This window comes from Lampris incognitus, chromosome 19, assembly GCF_029633865.1.
Source record: "Lampris incognitus isolate fLamInc1 chromosome 19, fLamInc1.hap2, whole genome shotgun sequence".
In the NCBI taxonomy this organism is placed as follows: domain Eukaryota; kingdom Metazoa; phylum Chordata; class Actinopteri; order Lampriformes; family Lampridae; genus Lampris; species Lampris incognitus.
Window position 1 is genome coordinate 34,905,303 of NC_079229.1, and position 15,898 is coordinate 34,921,200.

General features: G+C 42.1%; 1 protein-coding gene across 1 annotated transcript in view; it reads left to right on the forward strand.

Moving 5' to 3' along the window:
- Positions 1 to 15,898, forward strand: part of col11a1a (collagen, type XI, alpha 1a) — a 142,997-nt gene that overhangs the window by 52,769 nt on the left and 74,330 nt on the right. Inside the window, exons 15-27 of the mRNA XM_056299707.1 lie at positions 1,324 to 1,377; positions 1,530 to 1,583; positions 2,634 to 2,687; positions 2,814 to 2,867; positions 4,226 to 4,279; positions 4,913 to 4,957; positions 5,195 to 5,248; positions 5,353 to 5,397; positions 8,755 to 8,808; positions 9,839 to 9,883; positions 10,529 to 10,582; positions 11,948 to 11,992; positions 12,536 to 12,589. Coding sequence (XP_056155682.1) covers positions 1,324 to 1,377; positions 1,530 to 1,583; positions 2,634 to 2,687; positions 2,814 to 2,867; positions 4,226 to 4,279; positions 4,913 to 4,957; positions 5,195 to 5,248; positions 5,353 to 5,397; positions 8,755 to 8,808; positions 9,839 to 9,883; positions 10,529 to 10,582; positions 11,948 to 11,992; positions 12,536 to 12,589 — 666 coding nt within the window. The remainder of the gene's footprint in view (positions 1 to 1,323; positions 1,378 to 1,529; positions 1,584 to 2,633; positions 2,688 to 2,813; positions 2,868 to 4,225; positions 4,280 to 4,912; positions 4,958 to 5,194; positions 5,249 to 5,352; positions 5,398 to 8,754; positions 8,809 to 9,838; positions 9,884 to 10,528; positions 10,583 to 11,947; positions 11,993 to 12,535; positions 12,590 to 15,898) is intronic.

Genomic DNA, 15,898 nt, shown 5'->3' on the forward strand with positions numbered 1-15,898 from the left:
TTCATAGGGTGTCGCTAACCCAATTCAATCATGTTTTGGATTTGTCCTGAAAACTGTTATCAGGGGGGGGAAAAGTGTTTAGGTAATATAAAAAGGTTAGATACTAATAAAGTGGCATTTTTGTTCTACTCCTAGTTTGGATTTTGTCAGAGGAGACAAATGAGCCAAATACAGTTTGCCGTAAATTCATAATTAGATTTACTGGCCGAATGTGTTTCCATAGACAAGGAATTTGCCTTGGTTTGGCTCAAACAGATCACACTAGATATAAGTAGATCAAATAGATAACATTTGGCTCAAAATTTGGCTCAAAATCGAAATTTGGCTCAAATAGATCACACTAGATAATAATACACAGTACAATATACAATACACAATATATACATTCCACCATAGATGATACACACAACACATAAGAGCAGTAGCAACAGCTTGGGGAAGACGGATTATACAATAATAATAACAGAGATGAGGGGACACTGTCAGTATATGAGCAGATTATGTAGATATGACACGATTATGTGCAGTAATAAAGACATAAATGAATATATCAAATCTTATACCAAACCTGTCCACAGCAGTTTTTGGGTCCCCATCAGCTCCTGTTATGTGCTGGGCCCCTCCCTGTTTCTCCCAGCCGGACAGACCTGTTGATACACGAGTCACTATTTATGTGTGCAGGAAAAAGACCCTGCAAAAGAACCAAAAGAATGACCCTTTTTAAACACAGAAGATGTGAAAACAGAGAGAACGAGATAAGGACTTTAAAGCGCTTTTCATTTGCCGCGTAGCACCTCTTCCAAAACGCTCTCCCCGCTCCAGTTGAAAAAGTGAAAGGAAAAAAAAGAGTGCGTCTGTAAATGCCAAATAACTAGCTTTGAATCCATAGTGTGCAGACTGCATGACCCAAAATCTCTGCCAAGACCCACAATTTAGCAAACAGCATTTTAGACTTAAGTATATGCCAAAAAACGATCCATTGGTGTTAATCCGCCCCCAGTTATTTAAATTTGAGGCTTCAGGTGTCGTCCTGCATGATCAACATGATTTCACTCACTTGTTATATGTTGTGTGTTGTCAAGGGTCACGTGTCCTTCATGTAACTCCTATTATATTTCATAGTATATGGCGTTTACCTCGCAAACGTAGTGACGGGACGTCGACTTAGTTAGCTCAATTTCGCCATCTGCTGGTTGCTGTAATCTTTTTAATCGTTTTTTTTTCACCTGCTCTAATAATTTGTCTTTGTTATTTGTGGGGATGAACTTGAACTGGTGGACTCATAGATTGTCCATGATGAGTTTATATGATTCCTCTGTACAGGGTCTGCCTGGTTCTTCTGGACTGAAAGGTGAAGGTGGAGACCCTGGTCCTCAGGTAAAACACACACACACACACACACACACACACACACACACATGTTCATCTATAAATGTGTTTAACCAGCTGCTACACACACCTCTCTCTGTGTACTGACCAGTCTGTAACACAGTGTCTCCTCACCAAGTTATCCTCATGTGACTGTACAGGGTCCCAGGGGTGTCCAGGGGCCTTCCGGGCAGATTGGAAAACCTGGAAAGAGGGTAAGTGAACCCACTGACCTCGGTCCATTCTCAACCACATGTTTGTGTTTTGTGTGTGTGTGTGTGTGTGTATTTGGAGGAATGTTTGCTCACATGCACTTGTGCACACATTTTTCTCCTCTTTGTATGTGTGTGTGTGTGTGTGTGTGTGTGTATTTGCATGGATGTTTGTGTATGCACTCTGACAGTAGCACAGGAGCTTAGAAAAAGCTTATTCCAATCCAACAAACAATTGCTTGATATGTACTTAAAGACCTTTGGTGCCTCCAATCCTCGAATCAATGGCAAAGCATTTAATCTGTCTGAAAATGCCAAAATAGGAATACTGGCAGTGAATGTGGGGCACAATTCAGTGTCACGACAGTCAACACGTTCCCGTGGCCAGATGTCTTGACCTGATTGGCTCCTAATAAACTTCAGTTTACAAAATTAGCAAGTCAGGTTCAATTTTTGTGCCTTAGCACAAAGCCTCATCTGATTTCCAGTGGTGCAAAGTATATCATGAGACAGCTGTACATTTGGCTACGAGACCGGCCACATACTGGACGTGACGTGGGTGGAGCTGAAACCCGTCTCACACCTCAGCATACCTGCCAAAAGAACAGTACAACACCTGAGGGAGGTGTAGAGAAGACAGCATTTCCATTTGCAGGATTACACTGCAAAAAATGACATGTCAGAACTGAGACAAAATTTAGCATATTTAGGAAAATCCCCAAAATGAGTGAAATAATCCGCCGGTGACGTGAAACATTTCAACGGGGTAAAATGACCTGAAACATGGCAAATATTCTTAAATCGTGGTCACTAATCATTCATCATGATCAATTCATCATGAGAAATGAATTTTGGAGGCGATGATGAAATATTCAAGTGAATTTATCAACTCTTAGCCATGTTCAGATCTGCTTGTTTTTTGCAGTGTGTCCGTCATCTCCCTTCATGCAACCTGATGACTTTTCTTTATGCCAACCTCTTCATTGTAGATGAATAATCTGATTGCGTCTCATCTTTCTGCTGTTTCCATTTTTCTTAATTCTTATCTCTCAGGGCCGTGCCGGATCCGATGGCGCCCGTGGGATGCCCGGAGAGCCGGGCTCCAAGGTACTTTAGACAGAGATCTCATGTTTATGTTTATGCTTTATTTTATCATGCTGTATGTTGCCGTCAGACTAAATAGGAATTTGCAAATTGTCCACTGACATCAGCGTGTTTTTTTTTTTTTTTCAGGGTGACCGAGGTTTTGATGGACTACCTGGGCTGCCCGGTGAAAAGGGACACAGGGTGAGCACAGCGTTGAGCCCCACAGTGGATAGGATTTTAGCATTTGTCAAGTGAACACACTGTAAGATGATTAAAACACAGAAACAACAGTGGAAACCGCAGCTCTGCAGGTTGGTAAGGAAAACTTCCAGGTAATTTACTAAAGCATATTGGCTCTAGAAACAGACTGAGGAGTCTGAATGACAGATGGAAAACTCCACTGTTGGAGCTGTGGCCATGCTGATCTGACATCTTTTAATTTAGGGGATGAAATAGGCGTGTTCTGCGACTTCCATTAAACACGGTTGATTCTCATATTTAATTGAGTGTTCTCGAACTCATCTCCCTTTTCTGATGACGTTGCAGAAGCCACACTATTGTGCAAACCTGTTTAGTTGACGCTTTTTCAACAGTTTGAGCGCAAGATACCAGTAATGAAATATGCCATCCTATCATGTTTGTGGTCAGTATAATACTGGATATCATCTATACTTGCATTCTCCACCAGATTTGAACAGAATAACAGCGATTTATACATAGAGAGTAATAAAGGACTGGATTTGGGAAGAATCCTAGCAAACAATGGTGTGTTGTTTTCAACAAGAAACAAACCAAGCGGGCATAAAACAAAACCCCTGGGTTATTAGGGATTAGTCTTTAGTTATATTTATCACAGATGTAAGGTGTCGCTTAAACCACCAAAGTCCTGAAGTGTTGAGTCACATTTGGCTGCAGGGGCAGGTTGGGATTGGGATTTCAGCATACGTATGTGCGACAGCACGGTGGGAAGTCACCACTTTTGTTTTTGGTGGTACGACAAAGTAAACTGAGGAAAATGAACATTTACTGGATGCACAGCTTTTCTTCTTTTCTTCATGCCACAACAGTGAAGATGATAATGTGTAGAGATGAGGCACCGTCACAATCTCTCTCTCAGGGCTTCAGTGCCAGGTAATCTCAGGGGCCGTTATTCAAATCTGTTTCCCCAAACAAGGCACCGAATCCAAATACCACCTTCTATAAAGCAGACATGGCACCAGGAATACAAGAAGAAGAAAAAAAAAAACAACGCCCAAATACCAAAGATGTGTCTGTAATACCCGGCAGGCCTACACACTTTTCATGTGGATTACACTGTGTGTATACACCGTTAACACAAGTATTATTAATTATTTTATTAATTGTCAATATACATTAATAATTTATAGATATGAATTTATATAAACAAATTTATAAAAATAATTAATGAATATTGTAAAATTATTAATAAGTGTAATAAAAATGATTACACTGTGTGTATAGACTTACTGTATGGAATGAACTGTAAGACTCATCTGTCTGTCTGTCTATCTGTCTGTTTGTCTGTCTCTCCCTCTCAGGGAGAGGTAGGACCGATAGGACCCCCGGGAGCCCCTGGAGAGGATGGACAGAGAGTAAGTTCCTTCCTCCTTTGCTTCCAGATCTCTTTTCTTGAAGGAATGGTGGTCAGCCACAGCCTTCTCATCTTTCCATTGTTCTGTGCTCACCACAACGGACCACAGACAGTGGAGTTACATCAGCTGTGGCTCAAATGGCCAGTGGACTGAGACTCCAGAGGAATGTTAACTAACCTAGCTACAGAGAGTAGGCTAGATGTGAATGAGTGAGTTTGGATAAAAATGACGATCATTAGAATAGTAATGAGAATGCATTTTGATTATAACACTTTTAAAAACTCAACAACTAAACAAATTTCCGTGTTAAAAGCAGCCTTAAACACATGAACGAGCACAACTAGTCTACAGGAGTACTGTGTGTGTGTGTGTGTGTGTGTGTGTGTGTGTGTGTGTGTGTGTGTCGGGGGCTGAAATGGTCTGAGAAGGAAGGAAAGGCTTTTCTGAACCGGATAAGTGTTAATGCTGTGTTACAAAGGAGGCCAAAGTCTGCAGTGTCTTCATGTGGACACAAATGGCATTACTGCCTTGAGAGAAGTTAAATTGTTTTCTAAGCAGATTCACTGGTTAAATCAGAGTTATCCTCACTGACCTTTTTTTTTTCCTTTCTTTTTTTGTCTTTGCTCCCAAAAGGGTGAGGATGGAGAGATCGGGCCCAGAGGTCTGGCTGGAGAGAGTGTAAGGCTTCTTTAGTTGTTATCTATCATCATCTATCATAGGCTTTGTATTTTTACCAACTTTAAACAAGTTTTCTGTTCAAACTGTCAACCTCAGTTCCTGACTGCTTTTACAATCCCGGTCGTCCTTCTTTGTTGGTATTAAACAAAATAACCACCAGGGGACAGAACTACCCTCTTGATAAATGAAATGGAAAAAAATCTGACTTCACCTTTCTCTCTTTTTGTTCATTTTTAGGGTCCTAGAGGTCTGCTTGGACCGCGCGGTCCTCCGGGGCCCCCTGGACAGCCAGTACGTAGATACATCATCACTTCCTCTGATGTCACTTCCTGCCAACTTATGGATTTCATAATCAAAAAAGAAAAGAGTAATCTGAATTTTTTTGATCCCCATAGGGTGTTGCTGGTGTGGATGGACCTCCAGGTCCCAAAGGAAACATGGTATGAACACAACTTCCTCTCAAAATAGTACTATTAATATTAATAATGATAATAATAATAATGGAGACATTTGAAACACTTTCTTAAAGTTATAACGTGAACATGCTTTTAAACAATAAAACAGAAAAAAAAACCCAGTACGACAGCAAATCATAAGCACAAAAGGAAAATTTACAATGCGCTATAGGAAGCAAAATGAAACCAAGACTAGGTTAAAACTTAATACATGGCTGGACCGCGACTGCGTTTAAAAAGCCGCTGTTTTGACACCGATTCTGTGAACAGCTGATGACGTAATTGAAAACCGTTGGTGCCAATTCATTGTGAAAGAGCGACGACTGATGGGGAAACTCATCACTCAGTTAGGGACCACATGTGTGGGGCTGGCCCTGCCGTTGTGCTCCAGCTAACAATGTGAAGTGACTGAGCTGTGAATGAGTGCTACGATGGCGTGTTACTGTTTAAGCTAGCTCGCTGAAACTTTGTTTGGACTCGTAGACAGTTAAAAGTCATGGTCGGGCGTCTCTGCAGACACAATTGGCCGTGTCTGCGGGTGGGAAGTCGGAAGTGGGTATTTGTCCTGGTTGCTGCACTAGCGCCTCCTCTGGTTGGTTGGGGTGCCCCTCGGATCGGCAGAGAGGGGGTGGAGCAGTGACCGGGACGGCTGACAAAGAGCGGGGTAATTGGCCAGATACAATTGGGGTGAAAACACGGGGAAAATTGAAGGAAAAAAAAAGTTAGCTCAATGCCTCAGAAGGCAAATGTGAAAAAAAGAAGTTTCAGGGGACATCAGCTGTCTATTTTAAAGTGTAGCTGTTGATTTTATGCCGCAATTTAAAGAAATCTTAATTAAAATGTTAGCTGATGCACACAGGGCACACGACCAGAAGCCACTGACAAAGTTCTGGTAAAATCTGACCCGTACTCATTTGTTTTCTTTATTGTATTTCATTTACACAATCTGAAGAAAAGATGAGTTGAAACGATCTAAATAATAAGGAAAATTATATTGTATTTTAATTGCATTGTACTGTAATGTACATATGGGAAAAAACAATCAAAAGGAAAGCAATAAATAAACATAATAAAGAAGCAAAACAGAGAACGAGGGAGAGAAAACATTGTACCAATCACGGATGAATAGACTCGCTAGCCCTTGGTTAACGGGTCGGACCCTTTAGTTGATAAAGGGTCCGGCCCGTTAACCAAGGACTAGCGCAGTCACCCGTGGTGCGGGAGACACAGGTTCCCATCCCAGCTGCGGCGGTTCCCGGCTGCCCCCCCAAGTTCATTACAATATCCTAGAAAATCTTGATAAGACAGGCTGGTGAGTGAGCATGGTAAACCTGGCAGTAACCCTGTAGAACAGGTGAGAGGTGTCAGAAGGTGGCCATGTGTTTATTCCATGGCTCTGCTTCTCTGTGCTGAATTAAAAACAGAAACTTAGCAGAATGGAAGTAAAGGGAGCTGCAAATTACAGCCTGTCTACTGGAACATGTGTCAACTTAAATTGGCCCGAAATAAACAACATGTCTGTAAGTGGCTTTCCAATAAGTCACTGGTGCATGCCAGTGAAAGTAATTAACGCGTGCCGGCATCAGCTGTTGCATACACAAACGATGTCCAGACGTTACCGTTGATTTGCTTCTTCATGTATTACTCACACGCTTCTTTTACAGCGTTTCTTTGCATTCAAGTACGTCAAACTTCACCTTTCTCACAGTTAGGTAGCCTACAGTAACTTTACACTGCTACTCTATCCTCGACGCCTCGGACGCGGTCAAAAAACTGTATGACCTAACATCCACACCTGACCTCATTAACCCACTTGTATAAATGCACTTCCCACAATAAGAAATTGCCACCTACTGACCAAAAGGTGAATTGACTCAAAATAAACACATAAATAAATGGCTGTTACAATGTCATCATTTCATTCACGTCATTCAAATTTTAGTGTAACGGCTATGGGAGGATGACAGATCAGTTCACTTCGAGACACGTCCTTTAGCTTTACATTTTGAGGCAGCAAACCTCACAGGAAATAAAGGGGTTGCTTTACGGCACACAGGACATGCACACCCAAACAAATTTCTGCTCTTTGTGTTTATTGTACATTTCTAGTTGTGTTTGGGCAACTGGGTTTGTTTGTTGGTTCTACATGATAAGTGTGGCACATTGAACAGGCAAATCCAATGACAATGTTTTTTTTTTTATGACTTGGTTTCATCCAGTTTAAATGAATAAACACTTGGTGTTTGATTTCTGGAGGCTTCTCCTCCCGCTTCCAAAAAGCTACTATACCCAGCTAATGACTCCGTCGGAACAAAGTAATTTGGTGCAATCAAAACTACAATTATTTGGTAACACGTTACAATAAGGGTACATTAATTAACATTAGTTAATGCTGCAATAAGCGTCAATTGTTAACTAATGCTATTGACCTTAGTTAATCCAGTAATAAGCATTAACTAATGGTTAATTAAAACAATAATAAGCATTAACTGTTAACAAATGTCTTATTAACATTTATTAACAGTTTTTAGGTTAATCAAGGTACTGCTAATATTAGGAAACGATTACTAGAGACATTAGTTAACTATTTCCTTTTAGTGAATACTTATTACTGCATTAACTAATGTTAATAAATGTACCCTTTTTGTAAGGTGTTACCAGTCTTTTAATTAATTTTTGATGATCGTTGGCTAAAATACTTATTTCCTGTGTCTGAATTCAATAAATAATGACCGTGGAAGTATCAGAGGTGTACCTCGTCTGTGCACCTAGGCTCCTCGTCTTCCACATTTTCTTGTGCAACAGCTTGTGAATAAGTGCATGTGTATAGCTGCTACACTACGAAGAGCAAAATAAAAAGCGATGTAAAATACGTTGCCGAAATCCAAAAAGTTACCTGCTGCCACTTTAAGATTCAAGGCAGGTCTTGACAGTGATTAGAGAGTTTGTTGATGCGTATCTTTTACTCAGCCTGCCACTTTGTTAGCTAGCTAGCTCGCCTACAGTTAGTTATGTATCCATTACTTAGCCTACTGCTTTATTAGCTAGCTGGCTTGCCTACAGATAGTTACGTATGTTTTACTTAGCCTACCGCTTTGTTAGCTAGCTAGCTAGCTAGCTTGCCTACAGATAGTTACGTATGTTTTACTTAGCCTACTGCTTTGTTAGCTAGCTAGCTAGCTTGCCTACAGTTAGTTACTTGTGTTCTAAAAGCTACTCTGGCAGCTCATTCATTTGTTTGTTTAACTAACAAAGACTGGAGACTATTTGGTGATGCAATGCAAACAGGCATCAGTCCCCTCGGTAACGGCGCTGACAGTCTCTGCCTTTGTCTTTGCTCAGGGGCCGCAGGGAGAGCCGGGTCCACCCGGTCAGCAGGGCATCCCGGGAACACAGGTGAGTGAATCAAACGCACACCTGCTCAAACTCTCTGGCCAGTTACTCACTGAGAACACAGACCTTGGCAGCGTACACAGAATAAATGTACACCATGAATTCCCCCATCCATACCTCTTTTATGCACAGCCCTGCCCAGCAGCAGTGCCAAGCTGCCACAAAGAAAAGAAAAACAAGGATTTATTTTTAATTCTGTGAACTGAGATGCAGACATACCCCCCGATAAATTATTTATCAAACCACAGCTCAGAAAAACAAGACAGTGGTCTCGTTGTCATGCGCCATCACAACAGCGGGACGCTGCGTCCACAGTGTTTACTCTGGCGACAGCAAAAATCCTGACGTGTCCATTTTCAGATTTTTAAATGTCAAAGCGCTAATTATGACATCAGCTTGTGTACAGCTGAGATGGAGAACTAAACACACACACACACACACATTTTTCTCAAATATTTTTCATGAGTTTATCTTGGGGTTGGGTGGGTGTCAAGGGAGCTATCTGAAAGCATCTCATTCATGTCTGTGGAATGCCTGCGAATGCTGCCACACCTGTAGGAGCAGGCTTCAGTGACTCAAATTACTCACACACGCACACACACACACACACACACACACACACACACACACACACACACACACACACACACACACACACACACACACACACACACAGTCTCACGAGACAACCACCTAGAGATACGTCGCTCCTACAAGCATGCTGGATGCCCCCAGATACCTTCATGCACTTCTACACACTTGCATGAAGACAGAAAGACAAAGACACACACACACACACAAACATAGTTATACACACCTGCACAGACACACATTTCTTCAATTCAACCTCCACTCTGTGTGTGCTTGGTTGTGTGTGTGTGTGTGTGTGTGTGTGTGTGTGTGTGTGCGTGCGTGCGTGCGTGCGTGCGTGCGTGCGTGTTTGGTTGTCTGTGTGTGTGTGTGTGTGTGTGTGTGTGTGTGTGTTGCCATGGGAACTGACTTTTATTTACATCTATTTGTCTCTACCTTGTAGGGTCTTCCAGGTCCTCAAGGCCCCATCGGACCACCTGGTGAAAAAGTATGTTTCTTGTTTGTCATCCCCTCACTTCTGCTATGTTTTCTGGGGAAAAAAATTAACGAATAAAGGAAAAATAGTTACACTAACAATAGAATAACTGCTGCAAGTATATTTTCTAGACAGACAGATGGACAGATAGATAGACAGACAGACAGACAGACAGACAGACAGACAGACAGACAGCTAGATAGAAAGATAGATAGACTTACAGATACATAGATAGATAGGCAGAAAGACATAGATAGATAGATAGATAGATAGATAGATAGATAGATAGATAGATAGATAGATAGATAGATAGATAGATAGATAGATAGATAGATAGATAGATAGATAGATAGATAGATAGATAGCTGTACAGGCCATTGCAACAGCCTGTACATTGAAATACAAGTAGTTATTGAAAGCAAATGTTGATTCCTTGACAAATTGTGATCTTCTTTTAAATAAATAACTAATTTAACTTTAAACCTGACCTGTATTAACAAAAATGTGCAGTGTTGTACATAATGTAGTTATTAGTTTTCCTGGATATTGGACATAGCACATTGCACATTGCAGAGGCTTTTTCAGGTATTGAGCTGCTGCTGCCTTGACATTGTGCGACCTTGTATGACCTCTTCTTCTCTGTCTCTCTGTGAACAGGGACCTCAGGGCAGGTCAGGGTTACCCGGCTTACCTGGAGCTGACGGGCCTCCTGTATGTGTTCCCACCTCCGCATCTCCTTCCCATACAAAACACATACATCAATATCACACAGGCACATCCACATAAGTGCGCGCATGCACGCATACGCACATGCACACGCACACAAAGCAGATATGCAATACATTTGAAATGATAAGGTTCACATTTATGTGGCTTTCTGCTTTTCAGCAATTTTCTCCATCAGTTGGCTTAATTGCTAAAACTCATATACACAAAATACACAGTTACCAAAGACATGAAACCAAGATGATGTATCTATACCAGCTCACCCCTGAAGACTGTTTGTGATGCACCCAAGTTTTCCCCAGTACTGACTGAGTCGCCATCATTCAGGCAGCGTTGAAACCTTCATCCACCATCCGTTTTAGTTTATTGAACATTAGGCCATATTTTTAGAACAGATATAATATGGGCGGCACGGTGGTGCAGTGGTTAGCGTGGTCGCCTCACAGCAAGAAGATCCTGAGTTTGAGCCCTGGGGTAGTCCAATCTTGGGGGTCATCCCGGGTCGTCCTCTGTGTGGAGTTTGCAAGTTCTCCCCGTGTCTGCGTGGGTTTCCTCCGGGAGCTCTAGTTTCCTCCCACAGTCCAAAGACATGTAGGTCAGGTGAATCGGCCGTACTAAATTATCCGTAGGTGTGAAAGTGTGTGTGTGTGTGTGTGTGTGTGTGTGTGGGCCCTGTGATGGCCTGGCGGCCTGTCCAGGGTGTCTCCCTGCCTGCTGCCCAATGACTGCTGGGATAGGCTCCAGCATCCCCGTGACCCTGAGAGCAGGATAAGCGGTTTGGATAATGGGTGGCCGGATAACGTGCTAAAATTCAGTGCTAAAATTACTTTTTTTCCCCCAAACATACAGCCACTCCCATCCCACCATTAATTTCTGCCCTCAATATGAGACAGTTGTTTGGGTCCAATGGAAGGGGGGCAAGTGGCCCTTATGTACCCCTCGCGCCCTCGTTATTTACAGCTTCATGCCCTCTTTCAGTCCCACAGATCAGTTTGGGAAGCTGGTGTGCAAATCACGGGTTTTCACATATCAAGTCAACTTTACATGCATCATACTTTAAATCACAAAATACACAAACTGGCTATAAAGACAGTTGTTTGAGTTAGCGTGAAGCTTTTTCCATCCAGTCCTTCCAACAAGCCACCTCTGCCACATCTGTGTTCACATGAACTGCTGGAAACGAATGGTATTAGTGTAGTTATGTTGCACGAATAGCATGAATAGCCCCTTTAATACACCTTCTAACAGAGAATTAGGGGGATTGGTTGAGATGTGAACCTGCATCCATGGCACACGATAAGAGCAGAAAACAATGCAAATGAAACCTGATGGTGAATTCTTCTTCAACAGGGTCACCCAGGAAAAGAGGGTCCACCTGGAGAGAAAGGAGCTCTGGTAAGTGTCTGAAAGGGTGACTGGGTAAGTGAGAGAGAGATAAGACTGGGTAAGTGAGAGAGAGAAAGATGAGAGAGAAGAGTGGGTAAGTGAGAGAGAGAGAGTGAATGAGTCAGTCATTCGTGATAAAAGAGTGAGTGAGTGAAAGAGAATTAGAAGGTGATGGAGAGAGATTGAGTGTTTGTGAGAGAGAGCAAGAGAAAGAGTGAAAAAGAGAAATTGAGTAAATGAATGAACGAGTTAGAGAGTAAGCGAGCAAGTGAGTGTGTGATAGAGAGAGCGAGAGAGATAGTGAGTCAGTCAGAGCATGAGTGTGTGAGAGAGATGAAGATGAAGAAGAGAGTGAGTGAATGAATGAATGAGTGCTTGAGCAAGACAGCGAGTGGAAAAGAGAACAGCAAGTGTGAGAGAGAGTGAGTGAACGATAAGCATTCTCCTTTTCCAGTTTTCCTCACGTACACATGAATGTGTTTATTACTGCCACACGTCTCCTTCCATCACTCCATCAGTTTTACAACCACATTCCTCTTTTCTTTTCTGCAGGGCCAACTGGGTCCACAGGGCCCCATCGGTTATCCTGGCCCCCGCGGTGTGAAGGTACGCAAGACAGTTTTCTGTCCATTTCTTGTCTTTTCTGTCCCATTCTGTTCTTCTTTACGCCACACTGGTCTTCTTTGCTATGATCTGCTCCGTCCTCTCCCGTCTGTTCTACTGTGTCCACATCTGTCCGGTTCTATTTGATTCAGTCTGTCTTGACACATGCTCAATAGTCAAGGTAAGGAAATACCAGAAGGTGGAATCAGTTCATCTGGATGCAAGGTTTAGTGGGAGAAATGTTTCATGATCATCATCGAAGTGACCTCTTCAGTCTCAACTGACTGCAGGTGTCCCCACCCTTATAGACAATACAGTGGCATAACGACCGAAACCAACGACTGGTTTCATATGCAAATATGGGTGTGACCATTAACTGGCGTTCCAATGGCCATGTGTACTATTCACAGAGGATTGGGAAATAGTTGCAATCACAGCATTGTAAGATGGCCAGTCAAAGAAACAAGGACAACAGCTGCCTAAGCATAAACCAGTGGTGATTGCATATGTGGCGGGAGTGTCAGAACAGTTGAGACGTGTATTTTCCAAACACTGTGTCTCAGTTGTTTTCAAACCCAAAAACACGCTGCACCAGAAATTAGTCCATTGGGTCCCCGGCACAAACAGCAATACAGTGTGCAATGTTAAGTGCCGGGAGGATTGCCGTGACTTGTGCATCGGGGAAACTAAACAGACGCTGGCCAAGAGGATGTCACAACACTGAAGTGCTAACACGTCAGACCAGGACTCCACAGTCTACACCATCTACAGACCAAGACTCCACAGTCTACACCATCTACAGGCCAGTGGCCGCTCTTCCAAGGATGAGGATGTGCACATCCTTGATAAGGAGGAACGCTGGTTTGAATGGAGAGTAAGAGAGGCCATCTATTTGAAGAGGGACGACCATCCCTGAACCGACGGGGGGGCTAAGAGTACATCTGTCACTGTCTTACAATGCTGTGATTGCAACTATTCCCAAATCCTCTGTGAATAGTACACATGGCCATTGTAACTCTAGTTAATGGTGACACCCATTGATTTGGGTGGTTATGCCACTGAAATGTTTATAAGGGTGGGGACAGCTGCAGTCAGCTGAGACTGAAGAGGTCACTTAGGTGAGTGATGACACAATTTTGTCATTAAACGTTGTGTCCAGATGAGCTGATTCACCTTTCTGGTATCGGTTTGATTCTTCTCTGTTTGATTTTGTCCTGTTTGATTCTGCTCTGTTCTGTTCTATTTGATTCTGTTCTGTTCTCTTCGGTTCTGTTCGATTCTTGTTCGATTCGGTTCTATTCGGTTCTATCCGATTTGGTTCTGAGCCTCGGTTCCCATTGGTGCAGAGTGTTTTTCAAATGTGATCCTATGAAGGCGTGTTTCTTTGCATACAGTTATGTACATTAGGGATGGGACGGTATGAAAATTTCATGTCACGATTATTGTGACCACAAATGTGTTCAAAATTATTAAAAAGTGCTAATAAACCGCGAACATGTTCAAAATGATTAAAAAGTGCTAATAAACCACAAACATGTTCAAAATGATTAAAAAGTGCTAATAAACCACAAATGTGTTCAAAATGATTAAAAAGTGCTAATAAACCACAAATGTGTTCAAAATGATTAAAAAGTGCTAATAAACACTGACACCATTTCACCAGAGGTATTATATGGAAACATACTAACATTTTTATTAACACTATAAATATACCACAAATAAAATAATCAAATTATCAGAAGCATTAGGTATTTTTTTGGTTGTTACGCACACACACACACACACACACACACACACACACACACACACACACACACACACACACACACACACACACAGTCTATTATCTTCTGTGTGTTTTGTTATACAGTAATTGCATTAACCTCATGCATAGTTTATGTAAATGAAACGATACCAATAGCATTTATCTTGCTGGAACAATGTTACTTTTATAACCAATTCCGCGACCGCCAGATTTTCCATTAACAACTAAACATGCTGCATGGGTGAGTCAGGTCAAGTCAATTTTATTTTATAGCCCATCATCACAAATCACAAATCTGCCTCAGTGGGCTTTACAGCAACACAACATCCTGTCCTTAGACCCTCACACCGGATAAGGAACAACTCCCTAAAAAACCCCTTAACCGGGGGAAAACATAGGAAGAAACCTCAGGGAGAGCAAGAGAGGAGGGATCGCTCCCCCAAGATGGACAGACGTGCAGTGAGCGTGCAGCATGACAACACAAGTGCAGTTGATGTGTTTACTAGTCTAGAGCACATAGTATTTAAAGTTTCTGTTTAAATATAGTGACAAACTATCATCAAGTTAGACAGACAAGCTATGTCATTTCCCCATTCCAAAGTCTTCACGTGCATGAAATAACACTAAAAGTTGACTTACCTTGCACTCATGGTAATCGCACCCAATTTCCCTTTGGGGATGAATAAAGTATTCTGATTCTGAGTCCCTGTAAAGTGAAGGGTGATGTTTGTGGAGATGGGTAAATATGTTGGAAGTTTTCGCCCTCGTTGCAGCAGTTTTCTTCTTGCATGTTGGGCAGATAGGGCAGTTATCTTCTATGAGCTTCTCGTCATGCCCCGGTGCAGCACTACCTCCGACTTTCTGACTTCAGCCATTGTTTTGGAAAAAACTAGCTAGGCAGCGTAGCTCGCTTAGCTAGCAGCATAGCACACTGCACGAGTGTGAGTATGTAAATCTCGTTGAAGTGATAATAAAACCACGGTAAATGAGATGATGAAAATTTGACACGGTATGATAACCGTCAGTAACTGTATCATGATATATTGGGGAAAAAAAGGTAACCGTCCCATCCTTAATGCACCTTTCTAAAAGCAGCACTTAACAGGTTTCATACGGTGATGAAAAACCTGGGATAGTCAGGAATAATTCGAAAATGTTATTTCCAGGTCCTGGAAAAGTTATGGAAAATTATGATTCTGTAAAAGCTTTGGAAATCTGAGTAATGCAGCATCAACTCTGTTAAAGATTGACTGACCAATAAAAAAGTACTGTAATAGCACTGCAACAGTTTGTCTCAGTGTGCTAGCATGTGCCTCCGCTGGTTAGCTCTCATACCGGTTAGCTAGCTAGCTTGTTGACGCTTTCGTACTGGTTAGCTAGCTAGCTTGTTGACGCTTTCGTACCGGTTAGCTAGCTAGGTTGTTGACGCTTTCGTACTGGTTAGCTAGCTAGCTTGTCGACAGTTCGCTAGGTAAGGGCAGTTTTAGCAATTAGTGGCTTCAAATGGACAAATAAAGAACACGGCTTGTAAAAGTTGTTGAGGGTAG